At 32.4% G+C, this 14,018-nt stretch overlaps 1 protein-coding gene and 1 long non-coding RNA gene across 5 annotated transcripts in view; both read right to left on the reverse strand.

Moving 5' to 3' along the window:
- LOC148614107 (beta-parvin-like) overlaps window positions 1-12,086 on the reverse strand; it is a 30,393-nt gene extending 18,307 nt beyond the window's left edge. The window contains exons 1-6 of one of the 4 annotated variants that reach the window (XM_088587968.1): window positions 11,820-11,996; window positions 7,708-7,797; window positions 6,370-6,393; window positions 3,987-4,057; window positions 2,835-2,937; window positions 1,882-2,022 (exon numbers count right to left, since the gene is read on the reverse strand). In XM_088587968.1, coding sequence (XP_088444094.1) covers window positions 1,882-2,022; window positions 2,835-2,937; window positions 3,987-4,057; window positions 6,370-6,393; window positions 7,708-7,797; window positions 11,820-11,922 — 532 coding nt within the window. In that variant the 5' untranslated portion in view covers window positions 11,923-11,996. Of the gene's footprint in view, window positions 1-1,881; window positions 2,023-2,834; window positions 2,938-3,986; window positions 4,058-6,369; window positions 6,394-7,707; window positions 7,798-11,592; window positions 11,711-11,819 lie in introns of those variants that run through there. The other 3 variants (XM_088587971.1, XM_088587969.1, XM_088587972.1) reach the window with 3 other exon arrangements.
- A 295-nt stretch (window positions 12,087-12,381) lies between these two features.
- Window positions 12,382-13,152, reverse strand: LOC148614108 (uncharacterized). Its single transcript, XR_015923575.1, has 2 exons — window positions 12,845-13,152; window positions 12,382-12,423 (listed from the first exon to the last, which is right to left on the reverse strand). It is a non-coding gene; the product is annotated as an uncharacterized LOC148614108 (long non-coding RNA).
- Window positions 13,153-14,018: the final 866 nt, after the last annotated feature.

Consider the following 14,018-nt stretch of genomic DNA (forward strand, 5'->3'; position numbering starts at 1 on the left):
TAATTTTTATTCGACCATTCTGAATTTGTACGAGAGATCAAATATTCACATGTACTGTAAATAAAATATAAGAAAATGTGAAAAATCAATATTTTGTAAAATATTTGCATCTATAGTATGTCATGTGATGTTTTTCATATTTAACAGATAAACTGATCAGTAAATGATTGATAATTAACATTGAACTGCAAAAATAGCTGCATGGAACATTCCAGGTACAGCATTAAATGCTTAGATATAACCATTTTACTGATGCTTAAAAACATTGTCAAATTCTGAAAGCATAAAAATCATACTATAAACTCTTACAACATGATAAAATAGTAAGCCCTGGAAATAAACTGTGAACAAAAATTACAGCTAACCGGATTTTCACGTATTGATATTAGATCATAAAATTTAATCCAGTCAGAAAATATACAAATTGAATAAACTGCTACTCAAACATGACAAAAATGAAAGTCCCTATTATCAGAACAAAATTAGCTGCCACTTGGAAACAACAATTGTAATATTTGTAAAAATTCAAGTCACATGAAACAACATATCCAAATTTGAAAATAATATACTAAATACTTTTCAAGTTATTGCAATAACTTGTAAAAGTCCCTTATATCACAACAAAAAGGTTGCCACTTAGGAATGATAGAAGTGATATGTGCAAAATTCCACACTAGATTTTCATTTTGTCACATGAAACAATATACCCAATCCTCAAAAGAATCTGCTAAACATTTTTCAAGTTATTGCAATGACAAGGGTCAAAGTCCCTATTTTTGCAAAGAAATTGGCTGCCACTTGGAACTAGAAGCCCTGTTTGTCACAGGAGCCCTGTGTCATTTGCTAGTAGTGATTTTTTTAGAAAATCAAATGTGTCTGTAATACACTGATGATGTCCCCACTTGCTAGATTTGCCAAATTAAGAACATGTTCATTTTTGTATGAAGACATGGTTTGTAGATCAGAAATCCTCCCAAGACTTGCGATACACATGGTCTGTTGGTTCAGCTCAATCCTTCTAATGACTTGCACTGCAATGACAAACTGTACCAGTACCGTAACTCGAAAAATTTGGGATAAGAATTTCCTAAATATATGCATACCTACATGTTGTATCCTGGCCTTATAGTGTCATCAAATTCTGTTTGGTAGTGTCAGACTAGTTGCAATGAGAAAAAGAGGACTGATGGACTGACTGACGGACACATAAAATATGTTAATACCCCCAATAACAAATCCCTAACTTTGTTGCTTGGGGTATATTTCTGACAAAAATTAGAAAAAAGTCGAACTACCACTCAGTTCCACAATATTCCAAAGTCCAACTATTACAAATTTCCATCATGTTTCATGAAAATCAAGATCCTATGACCTTCCACACCATCATTATGTGTAGAAAAATCCTCCAAAAGATATTTTAGATGTAGTTCAAAAACTACAGGAGGAGATAGCCAGACAAGCCATATAGCCTTATTTCTGATAAAAATGACTAACTATCACCATTTTCCATAATATTTCACAAAAATCAAAATCCTTTGGCCCTGCACACCTTCATCATGTGTAAAAATATCCTGTAACATATTTCAGATGTAGTTCAAAAACTGTATGAGGAAATAGCTGGACAAGCCATATAGCCCTGTTTCTCACCTGTTGTGAGGGGAATGACATACAGCTCCCTTTCTCAGAGTTCAGAGTTAAACAGGAAAAGAATATTTTTGATATGGAAGAAACTTTTATCAAGATAAGCATTATACCAAAATCCACTAAAATCCCTAAGAGCATAACTGAGTTATCTTACGACATATGGGGGTACAGACTGACCAACAGAGAAAAATATACCATAAAATATTTTTCAGAAGACCACACATCTTTTTCACTTACTGTCCACATTCCATCTAACTTGATTCCATTGTAACTGTAGTAATCTATTTATAACTGACAGTATAATCTGTAATTTCTGCTTCTGTCCCTGTTCTGACTGGGTTACTTCTGGTACCTGGATTCGGATGTCAGCTAACTTCTCTGTAAAATAATGTTTAAATGTACTGTGGAAAAAAAACTATTTTTCAAGGGATACTGATTTTTTGTAGTTTTTGGGGTACATTCAAATCACAAATCCAAATTAAAATGCAAAATTCATTATGAGTATGAACTAAGTCAATTCAAATTCCAAGAACTGATGAAAATATGAAAAATGATTTTTCTTCTAAAGAGAGATATAAAGAGAATTTAATACTGCTGAGAATGCAAGACAGAGAAATCTCAGACAGACAAGGATAAGATTTCAAGTTTTCTAACTAGGCTCTGCCAAGTTTAAGAACATCTTACCAAGGCGTTTCTGAGATTTCTAGTCTTGAATTTTATGGCAGTGTTTGATTAATTTTCTCACTTTTAAAATTGATTCTAATACAGAAGGCCCTGCTTGCAAAATTTTCTTTGTATTTACAAGATATCATAAACATTATTGTGTTGTTATGTAACAAGCATAGCATGTTTTATTAGATCCATGTGTCAGATAAGAAAATCCCACATGGCTAAAAAAAATGGATTTCCTTTAGTCAAAAGTGAAAAAAAACTCTTTGTCAACACATTGTATCATATCTTTCCTGGAACTATCATGGCCTTCTTGCTTAAACTTTCAAAAAATTATACTTTACTTTATTAAGGTTTCATATGAAAAATAAGTGTTCAACTTCATTCAATCAATAAAACACCTCAAATTGCATGAAACCCAGAAAAGTGACCTTCTTTCCAATGAAGCTCTAAATCTTAATTTTGCAGAGTTCTTAGGTGGACTGCTTCCTAAACACCAAAACTAACGATTAAAAAATTACCAATAAGTTTCTGTAGAATCTGTCCATCGAACATGTCCTCCAGAATGTCCTTGACAATAATTCTGTCCTCTGCTAAAACATCGTTGATCCAGTCTAACAACATCTACCAGAATAGACAAACTCAAATTAGTCCATTGAGTCATAAATTAAAAAGTCATTTTGAACAGTTTAAAAATAAAAGAACATTAACATTTGTAGCCTTTACTAATATTGTTAGAAGTAAGATTTTGCCCACTTGCCTAATAATGTTTGATGCTAATTTTAGCACATCAAAAATAAGTTTTCATACTAGTAGTTCAGTATCAGTCTTTTTGTCAAAAAAATCAAGAGACTATTGTTATCAAAACATCCTACCTCATAACTCTTTTATTAAAAATACTGTATTAATTATACAATACAAGACGCATGACATTGTTGTAACTCAAAAAATGTGTTTTGAATGCAATCTTGAGAAAATCAAAGTTTTAAGATTTTACATCAATAGCACTTCATTGGTTTCTTCAATGAAGGGACAAATTTGCAAACAACTTCAATTCGGTCCCTACGTCAACCCTTGGTAAAAAAAAAATTGTCATATATTTCTAGCGTTGATGTGAGAAAGCGGTAAGTTTGCTGACCCTGAATTATGGACCAATGCCTCTTGTAAGTTTCAGCAGTTTACAATATTTTTTAAAGGGTTTAAGTACCAGTCCATATAAAATTTAGACACTTTCCATATTAAAGTGATTCATAATAAAGAAAACCCACCAAACAAACAATACTTTTCATTATTCAGATCTGTTTTTTTTGAAAATACATTTATCTCCCACCAAAATCAACCAAATCAAAGAAAAGCAGGAACGATAACTCTTCCAAAGTGCTAATTTCATGTACAATCTATATCAATTTGATCTCAAAAACGCAACACCCAAATGAAAAACTGTGACTGGTTATGTGGTCTGTAACTGATTCTGAATCAGAAATAAAAGTGAGTCTGGTTAGTTTTTGACATGCATGAATCACCTTCTGTCTGATTATTAAAAAGACTGATTAATGACAATACAAACTTTTGGACAATGGAATGTCAAAGTGCTGTTGATGATATCAATGCTCTATATAACCCTAAATAATAATAATGGATACTGCTGTCAGAAATATAATAATGAATTTTACCTTCGTCAATTCTCGTACTTTTGGGTCATCTTTTGAGGTGGGATCGATCATAGATCTTTCTTCCATTTCATCTGAAAGTACCAGTACACAATGGCAGATGTAAATTAGCATATACCAGTAAAGACTGTACATACTGTATATGTGTAATGAGGATGAATTAATGCAAGGCAATGTATGAACTACCAGGTTCCTACAGTGCATACAATGATGATGTTCATGGGACATAGTTGGTCTTCCCTTGATTATATAAAAGACACCTAATAGGTACCGGTAATTAACTGCACATTGAGGAGACAGAAACCTCTATTTGAAAATTGAACAGATATTGATAAAACTTTAACTTCTTCTCAATTGTCCATTTAAATACGATCTAGTAAGGAAGATCATTTAGTGGTTGCCATTTAGCGTAGGGAAGACAAACTCAATCCCTTAAAAATCATCATTGTTTTTGCTATAACAGACAAGACCAGTAGTATAATTTTATACACATATTTTATCAGTATAAAAAGTGTCAGATGATGTATAATGAAACCTGTTTTAACCAACCCTTTAGAATGGGCAGGTATTTGGTTTAAATATGTTTAAAATATACAAATATTGGTATGCAGGGACTAAAAAAATGTATGATTTATACAGGCTCCTGGTTTATACAGATTACTGTTTATACAGGTTACTGGTTTATACAGGTTACTGATTTATACAGGCTACTGGTTTATTCAGGGATCAGTTAAGACAAGTTTCACTGCAATACTTACATTAAGTTACAGGGACAACATGAAACTAAGCCAGCATGTTAAGTACCTACAAGTCTATCAGTCATTAATGGTTAAGTACCTACAAGTCTATCAGTCATTAATGACAACTTAGAACAATACTATATAGCAGATTATTTTTGCAGATGCCAATTTCGCAATTTGTTCTATGAACAGGGGCATTAAATTTTCACATCTATTGATATGTATTAGAATCTATGGGGTTGTGATATGGCTAGTACTTCACTAAGATTAAGCGTTCAATTCAACTTGTATTTTTAAACTGACAAAAGTGTACACAAGACAACATTATGTTACAATCACCCTTTATAAACAATGGTAATGTAGTTACCTAGCTATGTTAATAACGTCAGGTAATTGTTCTCATTGTGACAAAACCTTGATAACATGTTCTACAGATTAGACATCTAGACTTGAATTTGTGACTTTTTAGATAGCAATTCCCAAAACCTCACAAAAATTTCATTCTAAACAGCACATGTATTTCTTTTAAAGTTAGAATCGATTCAAAACCTTTAATTTATCCAATAAACATGTACGTGTGAAATATTTGTCAAAATTTTTATGATATACAGCATAATGCAATTTCAGAAGTAATTGCATACATTAATTGTTGCCATTTTATCATTTACACCATTAATACACAGGTATTTGCAATATCAATTATTCCCAGTGTGCCATTTGTGCATCTGGCAAAAAAATCTATTATTTTGATGATAACAAATCAACTTCGGAGAACAAATGTGACACACAAAATAATTTCACATATTTAAGTGCCAGCAATAGTCCTAAAGCACAGTAATAAGACATTTTCCCTGTAATAAAAATTTCTGAATTTAAAGCATTTCAATTAAGTTACAATTGATTTAAAAAAAAACATAGAAATCCAAGTTGTTAGTTAACATTCAAAACATGCATTGTAAGGATTCAGCATGCAGAAAGATACTGTTTGAAAGTATCACAGGTATACAGTATGTATACACAGTAATAGGTGCCACACATGAGAATCCCATTGTTGCATCATATGAAAATCATATGATACTCGCATGATTATCATATGGTAATTACATATATATGCTTTTCACAAACATATGAATATTATGTTTTGAAGCCAAAACAATCATATGAGAATCACATGATAATCATATGACTATCATATGGAAATTATCATATGATCATCATATGAATCAAGTACCATGTGGTTATCATATGAATTGAGTAGCACCATATAACTATCATATGAATTGAGCACCATATGATTATCATATGAATCGAGCAGCACCATATGATTATCATATGAATCGAGCATCATATGATTATCATATGAATCGAGCACCATATGATTATCATATGAATCGTGGATCATACAATTATCATGTGTAGCATTTGGCTGTGTACCAGATATTTCATGCAAGCAGCTTTTATTATTTATATTAATACATTGATAATGCTGAGTTTTTGAAAAAAAAGGAAAAATACTCAATGGAACAGAAAAAAAGAAAATCTCTGAATGAAAGTATTTATTTGTTTGTCAACAACAAAATGCACCATTCTACTTTTTTTTTATCCATTAGTTCTGGTTAATGATTAAAAAATATAAATTTAAGTACCTAAACCTAATTCCTCTAAATTATCTGATAAAACAGTAAAAATCTTACAACATATTCTAATATGGTACAAGTTTTTTTTTTAATTATTCATGAAAGTACAAATCAAAATGGAAAAAAAAACTCTCAGTAGAATATCAATCATTTGTTTGCATCTGCTTATGAAATTGGTGACTCTATATATGAATTACTCCATAAAAACTTAGTTGACTAATTTAGAATTTGTAATCACTCAGTGTTTACAGAGTTTCCTCCATATTCAATACAAAATCCCACAGGATATTTCTTTTGCTCAAGCTGTACCTGCAAGGATTAAATACATTTTTCTCTAGGATAATTTTTGCACATTTCCTCACAAAAAGACATCTTAATTTTTTTGTTTCAATATACATGTACATCTTACACTATCCAAAATGATTTCATATCAACCTATCAATAAAGTGCTTCACTGAGCATAGCATGATACAACTGGTGTAGGATGTGTCCACTTTGACCCCTTATAACTCAAAAACCATAAGAGATATCTGAAATCTACATGTAAGTGAAGAGCAGGCTGTAATTTTCATGAGATAAACAATCCTTTTTTAATTTTTTTCAAAATCAGACCATAAATTAGACCATAAATAAAAAAGTTAATTTTTTCAGGTGTGTGGTCTCTTTGACCCCTTATGACTCAAATCTGAAATCTGATTAAAAAAAATGCAAGCACGAACTTCAACAAATATTCAAATAAAAAAATTTCAAAATCGGACAAAATAAAGAAAAAGTTGATTTTTTTTTTGGCATGTCCAAAATTTGTACCGCTTTAACTCAAAAAATGTTTAAAATAAGCCTACCCTGTAAAAAAAAATTGGAACAAAATTTCAAAAAGAACAGATTGACATATGAATCAAAATGAACTCTTATCAGAGATAAGCCTCGCCTGTTCAATATTGCCTTAATAAAGGGTATATCCCTAAAATTGGCATGAATTTGTGATGCAATGATGGTAATGCATCTGTATTTCAAATATCATTGACCTACCATAAGGGGTTCATGTTTAAATGAACTTATAACGGAATCATGTTTAAATGAACTTATCAGAAAACTTAATGTTAAGTTTGTGAACGCCGTCGCCACTGCTGCCGTCACCGGAAAAGCAAGACTTAAGTCTCGCATTCCATGACATTCGTCACAGGCAAGACAAAAATCAGATCAACAATGAGCTTTCTCTATCAATTCTAATGATAAAGCCTATGAAAATGACCCATGATACCAATATATGACCAAAAAAAAAATATCCCAAATTTTTTTTTACGGCTGTATAATATTACGGAACAAATTTTAGTAGAAATTACTTACCGAGCAGATAGCCTTCAGGTCCCATATCTGGTATAGTGGGACTAGTTGGAGATTCAATGGCATTTTTACCCTCTTCTTCTAAGATACTTGCTGAAAATATATAAGACAATAGTTCACATTTTTGATTCTAAAAATTAATTTATTTCAATCACAAAACCCTGCAAGTGACCCAAGGGAAATTATGACTCATTCTGTCATCAACTGCTAGCACTTCAATGGACTAAAACTACACACTCATCATCATGCCTACAACACAGGATATTACACTACAAGAACTAGCTGTTGATATTGTACTTCTACAATCGAGAGAGTTCAACTTTCAAATTTCACAATAAAATTCAGAATTTTGTAACTTTTAATATGTCTACATATGACAGTTCTTTGTTTGCTCAGCTGTGTTAGCGGTAGAAGGTAGCCACATAATTGAATGCAACTTCAGCTGAATGTGGCTCATTAAATTTTGAGGATGGCCGATTAAAATACAGTGGATACTAGCCTTAGCATTTGTCTATGCCCTCATTTCTAACATAGGCAAATGTGATTTCTACTACCACAAACACAGATTAGTAAGATTTTGTTTCACTAAATCTTTGAATAATGTCTTTAATATTAAACAACATTTTCATATCCTTGGTAATCTCCCTTGAATGACATCATGAAATCATTAACTAATAGCACAATGAAAATGAAACAACAATTAACAGCAAAAGAGTGAAATTGGTGTCAATGACCTTTTCAGTTTTCTTTACAAGCGAACGCTCATTGGTAGAAAAATTAACCCAGAATTGATTTTATTAGGTCAACAAACAATACTTGCCTAATTGGACTCACAAAATACCTTTGATGTCGTCCATCATCACATTCTGTAGATAAATTATTTGACTTGAATACATGTATTGATCCTGATCTTTGGGAAATTATTTTTGATATGTAAAATAACCTAACTTCAAAAGTAAAATGGAAAAATGGTCGTAGCATCAGCTTCCCAGTCTGACAGAATGTTCGACAGGGTGGTATTATCAACTCGCTTTCATAAATTATATATAAATGAACTACTGAAACTACTTGAAGATAATGGTATGGGACAATACATTGGTATGAATTATGCCGGATGACAAACTTGTGCAGATGACATTTTGCTTTTATCTTTAACAGAATAAGAAATAGAAGTTATGTTAGATCTATCAAAACAATATTCAGATCTACATAGATACAAAATACAGCCGACAAAGTGTTATTATCTACAAAAACAGGATGCCTCAGGGAAGTTCTGCATCCGAAAGCAATCTCAAATTAGGCTTAAATACAATACCTATAACTCATCAGGGTTCACATTTTTGAATTATTTGATCCATTAAAGACCAAAATAAAATCAATATCCAAGAACGTATTAGTCTAGCCAGAAGAACCACATACTCCCTTCTGAATGTTGGGGTTCATGGGACATATGGACTAAATCCAAAGACATGGTATATCATTTATAGTGTATTTCTTACCAAGATTATTGTGCAGCTTAGAGGTTTAACCCTATCTGATCAAGTGATAAAACTAATAAGTGATTTTCATCTTAACTTCTTGAGAGAAATCCAAGTGTTACCAACTAGAACACAATTCCTGCAGTCAACTTACTAATTGGGGCACCCATAGAGGCTGAAATCCATAAAAAGAATCCTTAAGTCTGTTCTTTTCCATTTTTTCATCAAATAATGACAACCTGAAGTCAGCATTAGAAAGACAATACCTTGTGCAATCACACGAGCTGACCTTCCTAAATCAAGTGACAAACTTATTATACTTATATAATTTCCCACCTCTCTCCATACTGAAGGATCACTTGCCATCAAAATTAATGTGGAAACACCAGGTCAGAGAAGATTTACATAAGTTTTGGAGTATGAATCTACAGAGAGGCCAATGATAAATTGACACTGAAATTTCTAGGTATCTCTAGTCTGCATATTAGAAATACTCATCCCATTTGGGACAACTTACGTCTTAACATTGGCGAAATTAGAAAAGCAGCAACAGAAGCAAGACTATTTACAGGTACAGATGTTTTACAATTACAAAAAGCATGATTCTTAAATAGAAATATAGATATAGCCTGCCCAAACTGCCAACTGGAAGAGGAAGATATAATCCATTTTAAAATATGATGTCCAGCTCTTGAATATATAAGGAGAGAATCTCTTTATATTACAAGGTTAATTGATATTGACAAATTGTTTCACAAAGTTGAGGACAACACTTTAGAGATAGAATAATTATAGTACAATTGATATTAGATTGTCAATAATAAGCTCTCATGGGTATTCTACCTCAGGATAATTTTCTACTTAGCCAACTAATGGAGGAACGTAGAAATATGTGCTATAGGCTACACTTGAAAAGCGTATCCCTCTTAAATGATTAGAGACAGTAAGGTCAATGTGGTGGTGCTGTGCTATTGTGCTTTACCTATTGATATTTCACTTTTTTTTCCCGTAAGAATTATTCTCATAGGACTGACCTTGAACTGAAGAATAATAGTTCAAATATGATTTGCTGTACTTCTATGATCTATTGTTTCATCCCACATAAATCATTGTGGTTGTTCTGCACTATACTTTCTGTTAATAAAAACCCAGGAACTTCAATTTATACACCATTTACTAAATGACTAACTAAATGAGGTCAGTCTGGATGTTCCACACTATACCTATTCTCTCCAGCCCTCATGAGAATCTTTTTCTCTCTAGTTGAGAGAAAACATTTATGGAGAGAAAATCTCTATCTATGCATGATAACAGCAATAAGTACATGTAAATAATATACTAAAGAGCAACATGTGAAACTGTTTTATATTATAACATGAGTGATAACCAGCAGTCAGATTGTGCTCCTGCTCAAGGAGTTAAATATAGAAGGATTGGAATCTTGCACACTTTTACATAATATGTAAATAAATATGTTGAGTGGGGTGATTAGCAGGGAGATTACCCATGATGCATTACGTTGATGTTGAGTGTGCCCTGTTAATGGTGAACAATTTCCATGGCTTCAACATTTCATCACAATAAATGTAAGTATTCTGACCCAAATGGTTTGAAAGAAAAATTAAAATACCCCACCTCAAGTTGCCTCCAGACTACTTCAATGTTTTGATTTTATCAATATCTCGATTCAAGACCTTAATCTCATTTCCAATTTTCAGCCTGGTCCCACCTTCAAGGGTGGTCTTGCCCTCTTCATTTAAAATTCAAACTCCTTCTTCAAAACCAAAACAATCATCATAAAATTTATTTCAAATTGATCAGAAATAGTCTGAGGGTATATACAAGGAGTTTTATAGCCACAGCCTTCCCTTCTATCATGATATCAACGCTTTTATTTGACCTAATTTTGACTTTATTTGTAGAGTAGATAAAAAGCAAAACTAATCTGAAAGATTTGAACTCCTCCCTCACGGTCCCGAATACTGACTATATTATATGGTATTTATTGGTGTATATAAGACTCTTTTTTCAAAACCATGTAGTTAATCTGCATTTATGAAGTTGTTCACAAGACTGTAAAAATGGTGACATCCTGCTGTAAGTGATCATGAAGGCTACTATGCTACATTGTACTCCTTCTTTGTGGTCCAGAATTTTGACTTGAAGTTGACATTTTTCTGATACTGAGGTATCGACCAATGTATACAAGAAATTTTTTCGAAAAAACATCTGTGTCACCAATAATTGAGAGAATAATGAACTAACAATTACAAGACACTTGAAAATATAAGTGCCGTGTATGATTAAATTTCGCCACATGAAATACAATGAGAAAGTGTGAGATTCCAATCCCATCTACTATAAAAATCCTTGTCCTGCTTATTAAGAACGAAATGAATATATTTTAAACCAATTATAATATTGGTGTAATCCAATAAGTGAAGGAAGGTGTAGAGAAAAGAAGATTTCTCCATCTTTTTTTTATTTCTGGATCCACCACTGGCTTCATTTATATAATCCTCCCTAAGTGATGTTTAAAACGTCCGTAGACTGGGGTATGATCGACGGGAAACGGGCGAAAATGTAAACAAACATTTCCTTATAAGGCGAACATGTTTTAAGGGTGATGAATCGCACCTTCTTTAGCTTTTTTCTTACGACCAATGGTCCCGATTTTGTCGAGAAATGATTCATCCTTCTTTTTTGGAGTACCAACTGTGGGAGTGGTAGGTGTTGCCATAATTAAAGGCGAGACGTTTTCGACCAATTTCAGATGCTCCTCATTAATTCTGTCAGGGGCGGTAAGTTATCACAAGAAAAGTCTATGAACCAAAGAAATATTCAATATAACATTACACTGCAACGACCTACAATACAAATCGGAACTACTCCCCCTTTTTATTTATTTTTTAGTATAGCCAAATGGACGAGCAGCTCCGATTGCATAAATACTTGTAAAAATGATGTTGGGCAAAATAACAGTAGCGAATCAAGGGGAGTGTTCTTTCTATGTTTTTTTAATTCTATAATTTGCGTGGTTTGTCCTAAAACAAGACGGACATTTTTCGATAAATTGTTAACTCAAGTTTTAAGGAAATGATTTCGAAGTACTAAAATGTATTTAAAGAAGGATACAAATGCTTTTAAATTGTGACCAAGTGGGGCGTGATGGTAAATGCTGGCCCAAATATAACACGAATGTGGAACTACTTTTATTAACACATAGAAGGCATTGAAAGATCTACAAAATAGAGAACAAAAGGAATAATGAATAAATATACAAAATAGACCAATTATTGTCAAATACATGCAAAGCATAGAAAATCATTGCAAATATTCAAACAACTTGCATAAATCAAATTCATTTGCATGTTCAAAACAATTCAACTTAACGAACACACGAAAAGAACACAAATCATCAATTGAATATTTAAATGTAATACCCACAGTTAACTATAACTGTACACAACTGACCATTTAAAGTCCTTTATAAGTACTCACTATAACAAGGTATAACATTAAATCAATTAAACTGATTCAATGATCTGCAAAATCAATAAAACAAATTGAAATAAAACATTGAAATACAAAAATGCTTTAAATGCAAAGTGCCAGTACGAAAAATGAAAAGTAAGAACATGAAAAAGTAACATCATAAATACCTTATCTGCTGGCTATACTTCTAACAATTAAAAGCGGACATTCATCTTGGCCTCCCAGTTCCACATTGAAATACTATAAAAAGTTCTGAGTATTTATACCAAAATATAGTACTACTCACAAGTGGAAAAACTAGAACATCCAACCTCTAAATATATTAAATCCAATAACAACCAGTGAGCAGATTTTCAGCACAATGCGAAGAAAATGCAAAATGCAACGAAGCGTAGAGTAACTCAGACCACTGTAGAGAACAGATCAAAATTTCAAAAGAAATATAAGTCAATAAATGGAAAACAATAATTATTTTGATAAGTAAAAATCAGCTTGTCCACAAAATAATAAACGTTCATGAAAAATATAAATAATTATGATGCAGTTTTAACCAGAGACTACATAAATATACAATATTATATGTCTGATGTAACCAAGGAGTTAAATTTACTATAAGGATCTTATCTTCAAATCAATTTATCAAAATTTTACTTTACTAATCAGTAAATTCGTGCTAATTAACAAAATGATGACTTCGTTCTCTAATTAAGCGAAAATCTTGCATGACGGGGCGAACTTTTTCTGACAAAATATACATGCAAATAGTCGTCAAAAACAAAATTAACCCGAATAACCCCGTCAGTATGTTACCCCCGATGTTACCTTTCCTAGGTAGCACCGAAACAACCATGGCTACAAGAAACTTGACTAGATTTACCTGATGTGTGATGTAGATTGATCTCCAGGTCAGCCTAAGTTTCGGTTACACTCCTTGAAATGTTCACGCTTCCCCATTCGTTTTGCGTTACTACTAAGGGGGTTTTATTTTTTGCTATAATTACTTTATATGTTTTCATTGATTTTATTTTTTTTGTCATTATTTGTTAATATTATAATTTTTCAACGTTCGTCTATCGTCAGTTTAAACGCACGCGGTGAGCGTTCGTCTATCGTGCGTTTAAACGCACGATAGGAGGTTCGTTTATCGTGTGTTTAATCGCACGCTGGGAGCGTTCGTTTATCGTGCGTTTAAACGCACGATAGGAGAGTTCGTTCATCGTGCGTTTGGTGAGCGTTTAGCGTGCGTTTAGGTATCGTGCGTGTGGGAAACCTAAACGTCTCAAGGAGTGTAACAGAGTGGAATTGGGAAAACTAGAGGGCTATGAGCTACCATCAGGGAAA

Source organism: Perna viridis, chromosome 6 (genome assembly GCF_037379345.1).
Source record: "Perna viridis isolate PV_CMFRI_1.1 ecotype Kerala chromosome 6, ASM3737934v1, whole genome shotgun sequence".
Classification (NCBI taxonomy): Eukaryota; Metazoa; Mollusca; class Bivalvia; order Mytilida; family Mytilidae; genus Perna; species Perna viridis.